The sequence below is a fragment of the Lithobates pipiens genome, unplaced genomic scaffold (assembly GCF_037356315.1).
Source record: "Lithobates pipiens isolate NorthernLeopardFrog02 unplaced genomic scaffold, aLitPip1_a1.2 Scaffold_16, whole genome shotgun sequence".
NCBI classification, from domain to species: Eukaryota; Metazoa; Chordata; class Amphibia; order Anura; family Ranidae; genus Lithobates; species Lithobates pipiens.
This window is the reverse complement of record NW_027507748.1, coordinates 626,258,027-626,277,886: the sequence shown is the minus strand read 5'-3', so window position 1 is coordinate 626,277,886 and position 19,860 is coordinate 626,258,027. Positions and strand designations below refer to the sequence as shown.

The 19,860-nt window shown below is 40.6% G+C and overlaps 1 protein-coding gene across 9 annotated transcripts in view; it reads right to left on the bottom strand.

The window, feature by feature from the left end:
- The window catches only part of NBEA (neurobeachin), a 901,556-nt gene that overhangs the window by 528,625 nt on the left and 353,071 nt on the right, over positions 1 to 19,860 (bottom strand). For all 9 annotated transcript variants that reach the window (XM_077484128.1, XM_077484132.1, XM_077484134.1 and 6 more), the window contains exons 19-21: positions 8,103 to 8,184; positions 5,558 to 5,681; positions 4,225 to 4,417 (exon numbers count right to left, since the gene is read on the bottom strand). In XM_077484128.1, coding sequence (XP_077340254.1) covers positions 4,225 to 4,417; positions 5,558 to 5,681; positions 8,103 to 8,184 — 399 coding nt within the window. The remainder of the gene's footprint in view (positions 1 to 4,224; positions 4,418 to 5,557; positions 5,682 to 8,102; positions 8,185 to 19,860) is intronic.

Here is a 19,860-nt window from a genome sequence, read left to right as displayed (position 1 = left end):
CTGAAAAACTGTAGAGAACGGTAACAAGAACAAATGTACAGTGGTGTGCAATAGCAATTTATTTTGGGCCACTTGCCCCATAGGATGCATCTTCAGCATTGCTACACGTAAAGTGGAATTGCAGACATGACTTCTTTTTTACTGATATGAGTAGAGTGGGGAACAGGTAGAATCTTTGCCAGCTTTTTACTGCTGTATATGACTCCGTTTGGAAGATGGACTTATGAAAAAGGAGTAGAGGGGAAACATCCCAATAGAGATTCCTATTCTGGTGCCATCGGTATGTTGCTGCTATATAACTTTATGTGGAAACAGAATACAAGTCCTGTCAGAGATTCTTGCCCTGTCGTAAATTTGGGTGGAGTTCCACTAGTAAAAGATCCTCAAAAGTGCAAGCAAAGCACTTATGCTATGATTTTAGCATAAAGACATGCTGTGTACTTCAAATTTACATCACTGATGGTAAATTACTAAACATGTAGCTATGGGTGAAGATTTGCATACTGATTTCCTCTTCAAAGAACAATTTAATGTGGGGATGTATGCATTCTTTCACAGCACATTTATCCATCTATCCGTCATGTCTTTCCCAGCACTCATCATTTATGCAAAGGAGAAACAGACTTCAAAGCCATAATTGTGCATGCCTTTATAATTGTACCATTTTCATTATTTTAGTTTGTAGATTATCCATTGCAGTCTATCAGAAGAACTGAATTTGATATCACCTTTGGAGAGATTCAAATGCATAAACAGTAAACTAAATTAAAGTAGAATCAGCAAGAAAACATTTTAATAGTATAAGATAAACTATCATCCAAGCAATGTCAAGCAACTGCAATGTGTAAATTTGGTTCTCTCAAGGCTATCAACTGGCAATAAGTAAATACGATCCTGGCTTTGTGGTTGCATCACATCAGCTATCTCTTATTACAAATTACACTACTTTGTTTTAATCTGATAAGACTAAGTGGTTATTCATTCTCTGCATTAAATAAAAAAAATGTCCCAAACTTGTATCACCCCCTCACCTCTCTAAATACTTACTGGAGTCCTATCTCAATCCACCCTGTGCCCATCTGCAGCAGCACTGGTCTGTGTTCCTCTCCTCACAGGGCACAAAGGCAGCAGCGGGAGCCAATTAATCAAATCCTGTGTCCATGGCCAAGCTGGGCTGTGTGTGTGTGTTTATGGACGCACACAGCCTGGCTCAGAAGTGAGCATGCACGTCACTGCACGTGGTTTGCTATGGGGGGAGACACAGAAGAGGGGGGGTGGACAGTGTCAGCCTGGGACCCCTGAAGAGGAGGTTCAGGGCCGCTCTGTGAAATACCACTGAACAAAGCAGTTAAGTAGGGTATACATGTTTATTATTTTAATTTTGAAAAATAAAAATGTAACGTTTACAGCCCTGGCCAAAAGCTTTGAGAATGACAAATATTAATTTTCATAAAGTTTGCTGCCCCGTTCAGTTTTATGATGTCAATTTTCATATACTCCAGAATGTTATGAAGAGTGATCAGATGAATTGCAATTAATTGTAAAGTCCCTCTTTGCCATGAAACTTAATCTCAAAAAATAATTTCCACTGCATTTCAGCCCTGCCATAAAAGGACCAGTTGACGTCATGTCAGTGACTCTCTTGTTAACAGGTACAGGTGTTAGTGTTGACGAGAATAAGGCTGGAAATCACTCTAATTCTGACTGAGTTACAATAACAGACTGGAAGTTTTAAAAGGAGGGCGGTGCTTAAAATCATTTGTCTTACCCTGTTAATCATGGTTACCTGCAATGAAACATGCAGTCATCATTGCTTTGCACAAAATGTGTTCACAGACAAGGATATTGCGGCTTCTAAGATTGCACCTAAATCAACCATCATTATCGGATCATCAAAAACTTCAAGAGGAGAGGTTCAATTCAAACTTCAGGGTGCCCAAGGAAGTCCAGCAAGCACCAGGACCATCTCCTACAGTTGATTTAGCTGCAGGATCGGGGCACCACTAGTGCAGAGCTTGCTCAGGAATGCCAGCAGGCAGGTGTGAGTGCATGCAAAGTGAGGCGAAGACTTTTGGGGGTGGCTTGGTGTCAGAAAGTGCAGCAAAGAAGCCACTTCTCTCCAGGAAAAACATCAGGGACAGACTGATATTCTGCAAAAGGTACAGTGATTGGACTGTTGAGGACAGGGGTAAAGTCATTTTCTCTGATGAATTCCCTTTCTGATTTTTTGGGGTATCTGGAAAACCTTGTCCGGAGAAGAAAAGGTGAGCACTACCATCAGTCCATGCTAACAGTAAACCATCTTGAGACCAGGTGTGTGGTTGCTTCTCAGCCAAGGGAGTGGGCTTCACCTTCACATCCTTTGGTATGCTATGGGACTTCAAATGCTGCCTTATTCTCAGCTGCTAAAACATTGTTTCTATTAGAATTCTGTTTACACTGATCAACCATAACATTATGACCACCCACCCATCTAATATTAAGTAGGTCCCCCAATAGCTGCTAAAACAGCCCTGACTTGTCTGGGCATGAACTCCAAAATAACATCCATATGAATGACAGCACCCAAGGTTTCCCAGAACAACATAGCCCAAAGGATCACATTGCCTCCACGACTTGCCTTCTTCCCATAGTGCATCCTAGTGTCATCTCTTCCCCAGGTACCCGACTTATTCACATGATGTAAAAAAAAAAAACATGGTTCATCAGACCAGGTTGCCTGTATCTCTCTGTGGTCCAGTTCTAATGCTCACGTGGCTATTCTAGGTACTTTTGGCTGTGGACACGGGCATGAGCACCCTGACAGCTGACTCATACACAATAAACTGAGATACATTGCGTGTTCCTGACACCCTTCTTTTTAAACCAGCAATAACTTTTTTTTTAGCAATTTGAGCTACAGTAGCTTATCTATAGGATCAAACTTCATGGGCCAGCCTTCACACCCCACAAGCATCAATGAGCCTTGGCTGCCCATGATCCTGTCACCTGTTCTCAGTGGCAGCCCATGCATTGTGGGTGCATGGGCGCCACCCCCTCTATCCCTGCTGCCACCTCCCTATCCATGCACCCGGCCCCTTTCAGGATGCCGGACATATGGACTCCTATAGCGGGGGCAGGAGGGGGTATATTTTTTTTGAAGCACCTGATTAGAGCCAGCGGCTCTAATAGGCTTAAAAAAAAAGGGTGGGCTCAGGGCGGAGAGTGCGCCCTGATCCCACCCAATTGTGTGACCATAGAGACTGAATATTCTATCCATCCTTGGGGGGAGGGGCAGGGGTGTGTGAGCGGGATGTCCTGGGAGTGACACTGGCAGCATATGATGAGCACAGTGGCAGCGTTTGACGGGCACAGCGGCAGTGTTTGATGGGCAGCGTTTGATAGGCACAGTGGCAGCATTTGATTTTTTTTTTCAAAAATTTTGAGCACCAGCCACCACTGCCTGTTCTCCTTCCTTGGACTACTTTTGGTAGGTCCTGACCACTGCAGACCTAAACCTCACACAAGAGCTGCAGTTTTGGAGCTGCTCTCACCTAATCATCTAGCCATTACAATTTGTTAAAGTAACTCAAATCCCTACATTTACCCATTTTCTCTGCTTTCAAAACATGAACACTTGCTGCCTAAATATACTTTCAGGTGACGTTGTAATGAGATATTCAACGTTATTCACTTTACCTGTCAGTGGGCATAATGTTCTGGCTGATCGATGTAAGTTAGTTTCAATTCACAATTTGCACGGGTAAAACTGCAAATAAAATTTCACCCAGGTTCTTGCATAATACTACCGTGCTACCAAGAACTTATTCAGTGTCAGTTGCTTGGTATTGCTTGGATGATAGTTTATCACACAATTAAGGTCTGGCTATCCTATCCAAGTCAAGCTGTAACATCTTTATACACAATTACCCTATTGATAAAAAAAATAAATAACTTGAAAGTAAGGAACAATATTAATAACAGTTGCAACGGTAAAATTGCTGTATTCATAATTAACTATATATTACTCATAGATAACAGAAAACAGTGGTAGGCTTCATCTTTTAGACATAGGGGGTTTAGTTACACGATGTGTAAAATTTACGCAAAAATGACCTTAAATTGTATCAAATAAAAGGAAAGGACATTCACGACAAAGCAATACTGAACCTAATGGTCCACAAGGTGGCACCAAATCAATATGCTAAAATTACAAGAGTAGACTATAAAAAAAGTTCAAGGTACCTTGGAGTGAGCTATAGATAGTGTGTCCACCCAGACTCTCCAGCCTCCCCATTCATATTTGATAGCGTGATAAAGAAGTATTCGAAAAATGTTGTAGACCATCTCTGTGATCTTCTGCTCTTCAGAGCTCTTTGGATTGATGTAGCCGAGAGAGAACATCCAGTCCTGCCACACAGAGCACTGTAGGAGGCACCTAGAAGTACAGCAGACATGAAAACGTTAAAGTAACTTTACGTAAAAAGAAGAGGAAGGAATAACTTCATAATGTTCACAGCTGAGGAATGTGTAACATGTCTCCTAGACTAGATGCGGTGATAATTACTGACTGTATAATATCAGCTAAGTTGGGTATAAATTCCTGCACACATCACCTTCAATTTCTCAGTTTTCATAAACTAGCAGCTTTGTATCTTTAATATATTAAAAACAAAGTTATCAACATTGCAGCAAAGGAAAAAAAGCCAGCTGCCTATAGCTACCAACAAAGTGTGTTTTTTGTATTCATTTATTTAGCACCAACAAATTCTGCAGCTACTTACATCCATCCCACAATCTAATATTTCTACCACAGTCATTCATTCAAGCACACACTTGGTGGCCAATCTAGGTATGGGGTGGTACACAATGCTGGATTAGTCCGTTTATTTTTTACCATCCCTGTCCCATTGCAGAGATTTAACTTCACTTCCTGTCCCATAGCCAAACAGGAAGTGAGAGGAAATCTATGCAAATTAAGGGAATCTATTGCCCCCACCCCCAGGCCCTCAGAACTCACAGGCTGGATCCTCACCTACTATGTAACTAGTGCCCCCACTTGAAAATGTATTAAACAGCAAGGGGTGGGTCATATTTAAATTAGGAGGTCACGAGTTTTGTCAGGCCTAGGGCAGCACAAAACCTAAATACACTACTGGTGATACAGCAATGAGACCAGAGCCACCACAGTCAACCAATACAGCACAGTCCAAGAATTACTACATTCCCCTGGAAAACATTCCCAACCTGTATTAAGCCTGTACAGTCTCCTTGTTTTTATGGGTTTCCCCTGGTTCCTTTTCCAACCCAAACACATCCTTGTATGAGTAATGTACAGGAGTTAGCTACTGACAAAAATGGCCCTAAAATCTACGTAAAAGTAGCTTCCACCAAAGCAGGAACTATTATTATTGTTTTTAGGCCACTCTTGTGTAGTTTTGGCTTAATGCTTGGAATCATCTTGCTGGCAGACAAATGTTCCCTGATTTCCACCTAATAGAGTAAAAAAAAAAAAAAAAAAAAAACCTAAAAAAATTAAATAAAAAAAAAGATGCACTTAAATAATTAGCACACTGACCTTCGATTCTCCCGGCTGTTGCTGAAGAGTTTAATCATGTCGGACAGAAAAAGGCGTCTCACCTCCATAAGGTCAGAACTTGGAGTGGAGTTTTTCAGTAGTGTGGCCACCACCTTGAGAATCACTGATAAAAAAAAATATATAAATCACTGTACAAGTGGAGTTCATAAAATGTAGATGATGGCTTGTTTTAAAGAATAAAATGTATTTCTAAAAAAGACACGGACACAATTGTTCAAAATGTATATATATATATATATATATATATATATATATATATATATATACACACACACACACACACATATTCTATCAGGACACAAATATGGGATTGTTTTTTAAAGCCCGACTCCAGGCAAAAAAAAAAGTGTATTCCCATGCAGTGGGGCTAACTGCTCGTTTTTGTCTAGGGGCGACCAGAAAGCTTGTATTCACCTGATTCCCCGATCCAGCAGCAAACGATGTTCCCCAACGATCCAGAGGAGGACTGCTTCTGACGCCATCAAGCCCAAGAACAGTACACCATGGGGGGGGGTCAGGAGCCGCAGGGATTGGTCTTGTGCAGCAAGGATCAAAGGAATAGGCAAGTATATGTCCCTTCTCCAATTCCCAAGACAAAAATGAATATTTAACCCTTGCAGCACTGGCAAAGCCCCACTGCAAGGAAATCTCTTTTTTTTTTGGCCAGAGTTGGGCGTTCAATTTCCAAGATTGTCAATGTAAGCTTTGCTACATTATAAGTTGGGTCACTGACTTATTACAAGCATTTGCTTGTCACATGTTGGGAAACCTCAGATGTGGGTCACTGACTCACACACTTGCTGACACATTTTATCACTTTACAACAGCAATACACACATACGCAGTGGCAGAGCATTTGGTCATATGATGTTTATGCCATTGATCTAGAATAGTGCACCATTTATATTTTCATTCATGCAGGATTATGCAGTCTCCTGGACCTGCAGCTGGTTGCGGGCTCTCATACAAGGAAGCAGTAGTGATGTTTATCTGCATCTACCCTTCCCTTGTCCATTCACAGAATGCCTTGTCCACAAGACTGCAATACCTAGCATGAACACAATTATGATTGTACACAACATCAAAGTGATATGGATTTGGTGTAAATATCAAGAGGTCATTTTTTCCCCGACAGGTATGACCAGTGATAGAACCGCAGATACCAGTGTGCCGTGATAAGGCTCTGTGTCTTACAAATGTATTTGCAAATGTGTGCAGACTAAATCCCTGTTTTAACGCATATTGTACAGGTGGATTCAGTTGTCAGCAGGCTGGTCTCGGAGTAAGCTTGGATTTTTATTTGGATTTATCCCTGGCCTTGTTTATATCATATGTTGTCTTCCAATGCTGCTTGCTGCAATGGCCAGTTATAGGTGGGGCAGTGGACACCTTTTTTGTATTGCTGCTATATTGGTCAGGCAACGCACTGACACCTTTGCAGCCATTGTGCGATTTGCTGGGTGTTCAGTGTGCCCCTATACTTTTAAGAAGGGGTGGGCTCCCTTCAGTCCACCTGCCCTTTCACCTATCCATCAGAATGCATGTGCTTCCATTGTGGAGTCACTTATAAGCTAGTGGTAGGACCACAGATGTCAGAGTGGTGTGACTAGGCTCCGTGGCTACAAATGTGTGCAGACTAAACCCCTGTTTTAACACATACTGTTAGGTTGATTCGGTTGTCAGTGGGCTGGTCGGTGAGTAAGCTTGGATTTTTCCTTGGCCTTGTTTATAAGATATGACCAGGGGCGGACTGACCATTCGGGTACTTGGGCACTGCCCGAGGGCCCCATGCCACTAAGGGGCCCTATCAGGGTTGCCAGCCTCAATAAAACCAGGGACAGTATGTAAAAATCTTTTTTTTTAAATCCCAAGATTATAGCTGCCCGCCTCTCCAGTACCTTTTCGGTGTGTGTATGTGTATTCTGTGTGTGTATACTGTGTGTATACTGTATGTGTGTGTATGTATACTGTGTGGCCCCATAATCTATTGCCCGGGGGCCCCATAATCTCCTATTGCCCGGGGGCCCCATAATCTCCTATTGCCCGAGGGCCCCATGAGTTGTCAGTCTGCCCCTAGATATGACCAAAAGCTCTCTGCCTAGTTTTTAAACGTACAAGCCTAAACTACATCTTTAGGCTAGGTTCACATGTCTGACAGCGTGGAACATGCAAAAAATCGCACACATTCCCAACCGCAGGGAAACACGCTGCACTTTAGCAGACGTGCGGTATGCCATTAATTCCTAACACCACCCCCCATGCCTCAGCAGCCGGGGCAGGATTTTGTGCGCTAAGCCAAATGGTACCTCAGCATTTTAGTGAATTTAAAAAAAGGGTTGCCCAATTCTTTCCCTGCATTTCTCACAAATGCACACACACAAGTGTGAACAGAGCCTAAAAAGAAACAGATGTCTGTGGTAATTTTACACTATTCTCAAATCATTAAGTCACAAATTTTCAAAAAGACTGTGGGAAAAGTAGCTGGGATCCTGAAATTAAAAAAATGTTTGTTATCCTTTCTTACTTGGATTCTGTATCTTCACAGTTGAATCTGGCTCTGGATGAGGCTTGTGGACAACTTGAGTGCAAACCTGCTCCGTCAAGATCTAAAAAGACAAAAGCAGATAAGAACCCACATCAAGCATACGAATTATTATTTTTTTTTTTTTTTTTTTTAAATTTTTGCACTGAAGCTTTTATATTAAATCTAATATAATGTGTATAATTGCTGGAATTAATCCCAGTAGAACCTTTATTATAATTATATCAAGAGAGCACACACTGTCTACAGGTAAATTCAGGAGTATATCAACAAAATCTGACACCGGAGGATAACATAGAACCTTGTTTTCCACAAATGAATTAAAAATTTTGCCTTTGTCATTTTATTAATGTTCTGTTTTAGTAACAACATTGCAATCAAGCCCTGTCTTTAAAAGCCAAGGACAACACTACACCCTACCGACTTGAGTGGGAGTCAGGATTTCTGAAGGCCAGCCTTACCAAATCGCAGTACTAGTTTTGTTAATTTTCCTCGGAAAATTGCTAACTTTTATTTTCAACAGAGATTTAAATTGCATTTTACGGAAACAATAAAGATAATGTTCCACAATGCAATATATATATGCCACTTTTCATTTTTACCCTAATTAATCAGTTCCAAGAAAATAAATTATGATGGGCCCTGTGAGGTACAAGAGAGCCAAACTGTGAAAATGTATTTCAGGCACAAAGGGTTACATTACCCATATGACAAAAAAGTAATAGAAAAGCCATTTAACAACAGAAACATGGGACATAAACACCCCATGTAAGTCAGAATAGGAAAACCTCAAGCTTTATGCATTACAGCGATAGGTAATAGACAAAATTACAAGATTTTATATGATGTAAATACTCTACCATATTGAATTTAGGTGTTTCCAGTGAAGTGTGTTGTTAAGGTGACAACATACAAAGACATCTTATACAATTATGCACTTAAGCTTGAGGTAACAGTCTCTTTCTGTTCCAGGAATACTGTCCCCGAGTGCAAAAAGCTTTGTCCATAAAGGCATGGTTTGAGGCGTTTGGTGTGAAGGCATGTTCTATACAAAGCCTTTAACTTGCCTCAAGGAGGAAACGCATACATGAAGAAGGCGAGGCCGTGCCTTCAAAACACGTTCTGATTGGCCAGACAGCACGTGGCTGACTCCCCAGTTTGACAGTCCTAAAGCACTTCCACCCAGAGTCACACAGCCGACGTCTCCGTGGGGCTTATCGAGGCTCCAGCTGCAGCTAACACATGGCGCTCGTGGATCCTTCAATGGAGATTTTCCAGTGGTCCTCCTGTGCTCCTGTGACACTGCACGTGGAAGCTCCCACCCGCTCTAGCACTCCAGTGCCCCAACATTTTTCACACAAGCTTTTAGTGTTGTTTTATACTTGTATACTGAATAAATTCCTAAACAGATTGGCTTGATGCTTCTAGCTCCTCATTTTGCTTTAACTTACCTCAACCCTACTGAACTGGAATGTAGATTACAAGTCAGGTCTTCTCATCCATCATCAGTATTTCACCTCAAATGCCCTTTTGGCTGAAGGGGCACAAATCTTTCCCCCTCCACACAAATGCTTCCAATCTTGTGGAAGGACACAGTAGTGAATAAGGGGGAGTGGGAGTTGTTGAACATAGCTCTGCAATAATTGCCCAAGGTTTTAAAATGGGATGTCTGACAGTAAAAAATAGTTGTACAGGTGTGATAATTCACTTTCCAAAGACTTTGACCATATAGTATACATCATACATTTGCAACCATAGAGCTAGGTGTTAATATGTAAATTTGGTTTATTAAAGTTTTAGAGTATAATATTATATACAGGCAGTCCTCGGGTTACAAATAAGATAGGGTCTGTAGGTTTGTACTTAAGTTGAATTTGTTTGCAAGTCGAAACAGGTAACTTTTTTAAGTGTCGCTCCAGCCCAAAAAAATATGTTTTTTTGGCTAGCATAGGGAAGGGTTAACACCCCTGTAAGGTTTGTTTGGTTATCAGTGCCCCTGTTCAGAAGATTTCACCTCACTTTCTGACCGTGTGACAATTTAATTTTGAACATTTTGGGTTGTTGTTGAAACAAGGATTGGTGATAAAGTTTCAGTGGAGACACCATTTTCACTAGAGGAGTAAATTTCCCCTTCCTAAGGGTAGATTTCTTCTCACTTTCTGTTGTCTCCCTCCATTCGTAAGTAGGAGTCATATGCAAGTCGGATGATTGTAACCCGGAACCGCTTGTAAGGAACTATTACAGTTTCTCAAACACACAGTACCAACAACAAACAGTTTGTGCTCCACTCCTTAAACAGGGATAAGTCAGATTATTGTCTGTGATAGAGATATTATAATGCTGAATTATCCACTTCCCGCTGACCTGGCACATATATGGAGCCTTTCCGCATATGGGCTTTAACGCTGAGTGGCTGAATATATGCTTTCCTAGGTAAACACTTTACTGCAGGGGTTGACAAATTTGCTTGGAATCTAGGAGCCAGCTAAAAAAGTTAGGAGCCGGGTCCGTGACGGCGATCTGGACCTGTCCCTGGCCTGACATGGAGACGAGTGAGGGGAAGATAGCCCCCAGCCCCTCACCTGTCTCCAAGTCATTGCCCATAGCTCTTAGAGGGACATTTTATTTATTTTTTTCATATGACAAATTTTTTTTAAATTGCATTTTAGTGTAAATATGAGATGTGAGGTCTCTCTGACCCCAGATCTCATACACAAGAGGACCTGTCATGCTTTTTTCTATTACAAGGGATTTTTACATTCCTTGTAATAGGAATAAAAGTGACACACATTTTTTTTTTTTTTTTTTAAAGAACAGTGAAAAAAATAAAAATAAAAGTTAAAATAAAAAAAAAAATATTTTAAACGCGCCCTGTCCCGCCAAGCTTGCGTGCAGAAGCGAACGCATATATGAAAGCGGTGTTCAAATCACACATGTGAGGTATCGCTGCGATCGGTAGAGTGAGAGCAATAATTCTAGCCCCAGACCTCCTCTGTAACTTAAAAAGTGCAACCTGTAGAATTTTTTAAATGTCGCCTATGGAGATATTAAAGGGTAAAAGTTTGTCGCCATTCCATGAGCGGGCGCAATTTTGAAGCATGACATGTTTGGTATCGATTTACTCGACGCAACATTATCTTTCACAATATTAAAAAAAATTGGGCCAACTTTACTGTTGTCTTATTTTTTTTTTTTTTATTAAATAAATTTTCCCCAAAAAAGTGCGCTTGTAAGTCCGCTGTGCAAATACGGTGTGACAGACAGTATTGCAACGACCACCATTTTATTCTTTAGGGTGTTAGAATAAAATATATATATAATTTTTAGGGGTTCTGAGTAAAGGGAAGGAAGATAGGCTGGCAGGCAGGGAAAATTAGCATTGCATCCATTAGCATTGCTGGTTGTAATTCCAACGGCCACCACAAGAGGGTGCCAGATTCCAGAAGGAACCATAGGATCGTAGAAGGCCTCAAAGCCGGGGGCTAAATTACCGGCCACCGGCGGCGCGGCCCGACGCGATCGCGCCGAGGGTGTCCGCGGAGACAGCATACCCCCAGCTGTGCTGCCCCAGGCGCCAGTTCGCTAATTCTAGTCGCAAATGCGACCTGGCGCCCGGGTTTTGTCGAGCCCTGCTTTACTGTGCTAATGAGGAGGTAACAGAAAGCTCCTGATGCAAACTAGCAATCAGGATCTTTCCAATCATTCACTACTTTTGGGAATCGGTGTAGCGCCGCAAATGTGGCGTCATTGCTGGCAATTGCCTCCAATTTGGCATGCGATTTGATATGTCAAATCACATGCCAAATCGCATCAATGTGAACGTAACCAACTGTTATCAACTATTTCTGGTTGGGGCTTTACTTGGCTGTAAAAAAAACAAAAAAAAAACTAGTGGGTTCTGAGAGGAGTTTTTCAGCTATAAAAACGCTCTAAAGTAAAAAAAATGCTAACAGACGTTCAACAATGCAGTTCAACGCCGTTTAACATTTTTTATCCCATTGATTTAAAAAAAAAAAAAAAAAAAAAGCGGATAAACGCTTAACAATGCAGTTCAACGCCGTTTAACACTTTTTATCCCATTGATTTACAAAAAAAATTAAAATACCTCGCTGAAAAATGCTATTGCAAAAATGCTGAAAAACTTTGAAAAACTCAATGCAAAGCTACTGCCATTTTTATAACATCCAGCGTGCATGAGGCCTAAGTGTTTTCCATCTATAAACAGTGGGGCAGAGGATTTCCACAGAACAACAATTGCCTAGCATAACAGAGCCCAGTAACATTCTAGTCACTTTGCTGGGAGTAAGGGATTCCACATGGTCTAGCAAACAAACACTGAGCTACCTGAATATTAGTTATAGTAGTAATGGATTGCAAAAGCTGGGACCAGTATAAGCTTTTTTCCCAAACATGGGCAGAATATATGAATGAAATCAGCATTCAAGCAGGAGCACCTCCAACATGTCCACTTCTCTTTGACAAAGGCTGTTGTAGAGCCCTATACAAAGTTGAGTGAACCTTGGGCAAAGACTCAGTACACAGAAGGGATGAAATGCTCAAAGTGAATAACCTGCTAAAGGCTAAACCAAACTAAGAAGTACAGACATGGGGAAAGAGTATCTAGATCTCAATAGTGGAAAGGGTGGCAGTTTACCATCAATAAACAAATCATCCAAAATGTTACCACCTCTCAACCCCCAAATGACCAGTTCCAGGATCTGAAAAAGATGGTGGCGATTTAGGTTGTTCCTCAAAGGAGTATATGGGGTCTACTGAATAGCTAGATGGTACGGGTGATGTGGTATCTGGTACAGCAAAAGTGCTGCACCTTTAAAGCCCATTAGAGTGATTTGGTGACAGTTAACATTTTTGATCATGTGTAATATAGAGACTCTGTGTAGGAGTTTAATGGAAGTTTTTCTTAGGGCTATACTAAAGGCATATTTAGCCCTGTTTATATTGGGAGAGCTGTGTAATGGTAATATTTCTTGGCCAAGATTATTAGCAGTTTGAAAGATTTTACTTTTCACATTTTAGCAGGTGATAATTTCCAATTCAAGAGTTCACTATTCAACTTTAAGGGCCACACCAATATGCATATGGGGAACTTCATTACTGTATATACTAGAGTATAAGCCAACTTTTTCAGCACACTTTTTATTCTGAAAAAGCCCCCCTCGGCTAATACTCAAGTGAGGGTCTCCCGCTGTATCATGTTCCTCTGTATCATCAATCACGGACGATGAGGTGGCAGGGCTTTGTTACAGTGGACGGCCGCCGAACAGACTGCATTTGCATGACACAGCGGGAGACACCCACTGTGTGCAATCAATGGTGACACTGCAGATGGGCACCGGGAGGCTGCAGATGGGCATTGTTTACCAGTAGCTGCTGCATTTTCCACCCTAGGCTTATACTCGAGTCAATACGTTTTCCCAGTTTTTGTGGTAAAATTAGGTGCCTTGGCTTATATTCAGGTCGGCTTATACTTGAGTATATACGGTAATTAAGGACAGAAAGGAAAACCACAAGTAGAACAACTTTTATGAGCATCGTATTTTGCTGCAAGCTTTCATCATACCATGCAGTAACGGTGAAACGAAGTGCAAACTTTACAGCAGTAGATAATCTGACACTAAATCAAACAGGCATTAAATACCACAGTTAATTTTCTAATACACATGCTTCAGGAAGAAAGGAAACCTGTTAAGTCTTAAAGGTTGTGTGCAACACAGCGTGTAATTTTTGCTTAGTCACTTTTCTTACAAATAGCTAAGAACAGTTACAACAGTGTTTTGGACGATTATTTATTTCAGGTACTTATATAATTGTACTGGAACTGTCAAATTTTTACTTTTTGTTTCTTCAAGTGATGCTAAACACCCTGTTTAATTGACATTGTTCCTTGTATTTCTGTATATGGATGATGGCACTGTAATTACTTTAATAAAATAAAAATAAAAGTATCTTTTTAATATTTATATACAGCTGTCACATGATCCAGCTCTTTCCCAACCTGTCTGCAGGGAAACATAAGTAGGAGCTTCTAGTCCTCTGCTGCTGGTCACATGATAAAAAAAACACAGCCTTTGGGATACAGAGTAAAGATTATATATATATATATATATATATATATATATATATATATATATATACACACACATATATATATATATATATATATATACATATATATATATACACATATATATATACATATATATATATATATATATATATATATATATACATACACACACACACATACACAAAATTGGCATACAAATATATATTTGAAATCCAATCTTTATTATTTTGTGGAAATTACGGTGTGGGTGGATTTCTGCTAGGCACAGGCTGGAATGCCCCTCTAGCTTGTGTCTTAGAATAAGAGGGAGGTGATGTCTCCATTAACCTACATGCAATATCCCATCCCCATGGCTTTAGCTGCTTAGTGGGCATGGAGGAGGAAGGGAGTGGCCTATCATTCACCACTGTGTATACACCCACATGCGTGACTCTATAGTGATACTGGTTACTCACATGTGATAGGGAGGAAATGTATAGAAACTGAGCAAGTGCAGAGTTGCCACCACAGCCGCAAAATCCCTAGCTGAATTAGGGACATGAACAGAAGGTGGAGACAGAGATCACCAGGATGAACCAATTTTTTTTTTCCCACAGAATACAGAAAACAAATCTCATAGTGACTGAGTATGAACAGCATGTAATACACCATTTATTGAGAGTTTTTTTATGATGTTGGTTTAGTGATCCTTTAAGCCAGCCATACATGGCCGAACAGAATGCAATGCAGTTGGCTCAGCAGGGACAGACCAAGATTTGAGCTGTGTATGGGAAGGCAGATTGTACCAAAGTCGATACATCGATCAACTTGGGTATAACCAGCCTGTTGGATTGCTTACATGCGATTACTGCCGGTGGCTAGAAGTAATCATTGTGTTCTCCCTGCCAGAGAGGCGCCCCACGCCACCCTGCCAACAGAACGCAATAAAGCTGTGGGAGTCACTCCCTCAATTACCCCATCAACACTCACTGTGTTGATGGGATAATCAAGTGTTTTTTTCTCTTCCACCCGTGGTGAAAGGAACGAAATCAAATAATTTATGGGCTGCATAAGACAATATTCTAGGAGTTAACCCCCTCTAATAATGACAAAGGTACCTCACTGTACTTCATTGGTGAAAAAGAATGAATGGACTACCTAGTTTTATCTAACATACATTTGTCTGGGCTCAATGTGCGAAGAAAAGAAAACTTTTTCAATATGGCACAAACTCCTCTGCACATGTGGCCACTTCTCCCACATCGTCCACTCCCATAATTCCAATCAAAAAAGATGTTTGTTTTTTTTCTCCCAGTTGAAGACCACCAACAACTTGTACAACTAACACCACCCAGCAGATGACATTTTTTACACTGCACCAGCAAAGATATCTTGCAATTCTCTCTAACACGTTGCTATTATGATAGTCTCTGTAATACAGCAGTCTCTTTTCAGGAATGCTCTAGAGGCTCCTCTAGAACGCAAACAAAGAGCAGACCATGAAAACCATAAAAAAAAAGGATGACTCAAACTTTGAACATCCCTGGAGCACTGTAAAACGCATTACTAAAAAAATAAGAAATATGACACAATTGTGACTTTGCCTTGGGAAGTCCACCGCTGAAACTCTGTAAAGTATATTAGTCAAACAAGCAACAAAAAGAGGCCAATGAACTCTTAAGCTGGGTATATACTGCGAGTTCTTTTTTTTATTTTAATCAACATGCCGGCTGAACGAAAAGAAGACTCAGATTCCTGCATTCACACAAGTCATTTCAGCAACTGCAATTCATGTTTTTACTAAAAACAAAATTAGGAGAGCAATTCCGTATCTGCTACAAATCACTGCTACAAAAGTGGGAGAGACGCGGCCCAAGATCGAACGTAGTCAGCCTACCCAATGCTGAAACCGTGAAATATTCAAAGCCCTTCAGGTGTTTTGTACAGTATATCTTTGCAGTCTGTAGACGCCTACAGACATAAAAGCACATTTGCTCAATCAGTTTAATGCCAGATTAGTGAATGTCTGTAGGCAGTAAATAATACGGTATGACATAACACAATCCAGGATCTGAATCACTGAGGCTGATGTCACACTGGCTACTTTGTAGCAGTGATTAGTAGCAGATACAAATCTCTCTGCTTATTTTCTCGGCTGATTCCTAGCTAGATACAGAATTGCTGCTGTAGCTGGATGCAACGCTTATCTATGCAGCTACAAATCAATAGTGTGCCATGATTACCAACAGCTGCTTCCAATACCATGGGTAGCTACTAAAGTTGGGCATTCTGTAGCTATATCTAAATCGATGTGAAAGTCAAATCACTGAGGCCACATTTACACACCTAAGCCCCACATTTTCAAGCTTTTTTTTTTTTTGTTTCGTTTTTTCAAACGTTTTTTAAATTTTTTTGAGCACGTTTTTGCAGCCTTTTCAGGTATTTTTCAACCAAAAGGTGTGTAATGCTGCTAAAAAAGGGGCAGAGAGCTGATGTTTGAGTAGAAAACAGGCGCCAAAACATTTGAAAAAATGCATAAAAAAAAGCAGGCTCATACCGCACTTTTTAGGCATTGCCATTGAAGTCTATGGGGACAAAAATGCCTACTTCTGCCTGAAAAATAGCTCATGTACTTTTTGGAGTGACAGAATGCTCAGATGTGAACAAGGGCCATTGAAAACAATTGGTTTTTGCTTGCTGAGTGTTTCAAACTGCAAGATGTTAAAGTGTGAACGGGGCCTGACGGCTAGTTTACACCAGCTTCACCTACTCTGCAGAGGGTATTAGGTGGGCAGTGAGGAGCCATTTTGTCAACTACCCCACTACCTATTTTAGCCCCTACAAACCTGCACCATCACACTGGAGCTGTGGATGGTTGCGGCGCAGGTCGAGTCAGTTGTATGAGATGCATTTGGCAGCCGGTATTGCCTGCTGAATGCAACAGGTGGACATTTTTAGCCCCACCATGATGCAAAGCATCATGACAGCAACATGTGTGTACCCCCATCCGCAGTCTAAAGGAGAGTGGTAAAAATGCACCCAAACCATGTGTATTTACCACCCCAAGCATAAGTGTAAACATAGCCTAAAGCTGGCTACAGATAGACATTTCTCTTTCCAAATGTGCACACAATGAAAGAAAACGAATGCCCCATACACACGATCGGATAATTCTGCCAGCAAAAGTCCGATGTGAGCTTTTGGTCGGAAATTCCGACTGTGTTTATGCTCCATCGGACTTTTGCTGGTGGAATTTCCACTAGCAAAAGATTGAGAGCAGGTTCTCTATTTTTCAGACGGAAAAAGTTCTGATCGCGCAAAATTCCTACGCATGCTTGGAAACAATTTGACACATGCTCGGAAGTATTGAACTTCATTTTCTCGGCTCGTCGTAGTGTTGTACATCACCACGTTCTTGACGGTCGAAAGTTCAGAGAACTTTTGTGTGACCGTGTATGCAAGCCAAGCTTGAGCGGAATTCCACTGGTGTGTAGGGGTCATAACAGATAACTTCAATACAGCATGAATGGGTGAATTTGCCACTGCAGCTGTTGTACTCTGATAGCCGGCTTGAAATAACGCATTAACAGCAGCAGTCAGCAGCTGAAACAGTGGATTTAACCTGATCCCCAGTTGTTGACAGGTGGCTGAGCGCTTTGAGACCTCAATAACGAAAGACTGACCTGTGCATTTGAAAAATAACTCCTGAATCTCAGCAAGAGCTTGCTGTTAAAGCATATTGGCGGTTATTTAAGAAAGGCAAATCCACTTTGCATTACAAGTGCACTTGGAAGTGCAGTCGCTCTAAATATAAGGGGTAGATCTGAAATGAGAGGAAGCTCTGCTGATTTTATCATCCAATCATGTACAAGCTAAAATGCTGTTTTTTTTTTCTTGCATGTCCCCCTCGGATCTACAGCGACTTTACTCTCAAGTGCACTTGCAGTGCAAAGTGGATTTTCCTTTAGTAAATAACCCCCATGGTGTAGCATGTCGTAAGGATTTTGGTAGGATTGGTAGGTATATTTACTGTGTTCGTGCATAGAAATATATACTGCAAATAGTGGCAAGAAGTTCTGTAGCTGATGAGTAAAGACACATGAATCATATGCTAACTAGGCCTTCCTTGTGATAAACCTCCTGACCAGTTGGACCTGTGATGTTTGTTTTCCATGTCAGAAAGAACTCGTCTGACTGTATACACACAATGCAAACTGCATTAGGGATTTTTTTTTTTTTTTTTTTTCAAAGGAAACCCATGATAGAGGATGCAAACATTTGATTATTTTCATTAATGTGACATCAAAGCAATCATCAGATCAGCCAATCAGAAACCCCTCCCGTATAAATCTGGCCATTAGGTGGATCGAAATTTGTCCAGTTTTAGCAGGGCCAAATTTCAATCCACATATGGCCATTTCCGCTCGGCAGAAGTCAACGTAATGATAGAATTCTGTTGAATGTGAATATTGAAAAACATCTCTTGATCATTATCAGTGTATTCTGACAAGGGAGGAGTCCTGATGTAAGAATGCAATAGCACAGTGTGCTGGATTCCTTTAGCTGGCCATACACCTATAGATTATCTGCAGATTTTCTATGGTTAGATGGAAAAAGTGGGAGATTCCTCCATCCACACAGTTTAGTGAACATGGAGAAATCTGTATCACTTTTTCCATCTAACCATAGAAAATCTGCAGATAATCTATAGGTGTATGGCCAGCTTTAATACACCTCGCCTGTGGGCTTTTTTTTTTTCTCGATCAGCCCACTGACACATAAGTGCATATATATACTGTACATATAGCGCTGGGTGTGTGGAGTATCTATATGCTTACTAAAATAGGAACAGAACTACTTTGTTTTCAGAAGGGGACTACTTAAAGTAGATCATATATAAGGCAAAACCTTTTTTTTTGTAGAGAGAAATTTGAACACCAGTCAGTTTTTATTGCTGCCCGGGGCCCCATTAGGGAGATTCACCCTATTTGTCCTGTTTACCATTTTCATCAAAAGAGAAAGAAAATCCCAAACTTTGGGTTTTCACCAGAGCAGTAAATAGAGACACACTGAAATTTCAGCAGCTGAAAATAGTGTTTTTTGGCATTTTGCCAATAGAGAAAAAAGGTGAATATAATCGCCCCGAAAATGCACATGATTTTGCTGTGATTTTACCACAATTTTACTATGCTTATACGTGTTTTTCATAGGTCATGTGACTCAGAAAACGCATCAAAAACGTAACACAGGTGTTTAAGTAATGTGTCCTTGCTGTGTTTTCAACGCATTTCAATGGGGAGGTGCATTTTTTGGTGTGGTTTTTTAAGTGACCAAAAATGCAGCAAGTAAGATTTTTAACACCACAATGGAAGCACAACAAACCAGTGTGAAGACATACATAGAATTTAAAGGGATGCATTTTTCTTGAGCTTTTCTTGCTCTAAAGATGCCGATTTTCAGCCACAATAATCTCATATTCATTTAAAATCCTGATATGAATTAAAAAGGTTGAATATAATACAATTATATATAATAATACACATTAATAAAATATATATATTTCACTTTCGGCCAAATGCATCTTGAATTTTTGGTTTCGGTACCAAAATTTCCATTCAATGCACCTGGAGCAGACATGGAGGGTAAATATTCCAATGGCTAACCAGGGATCCC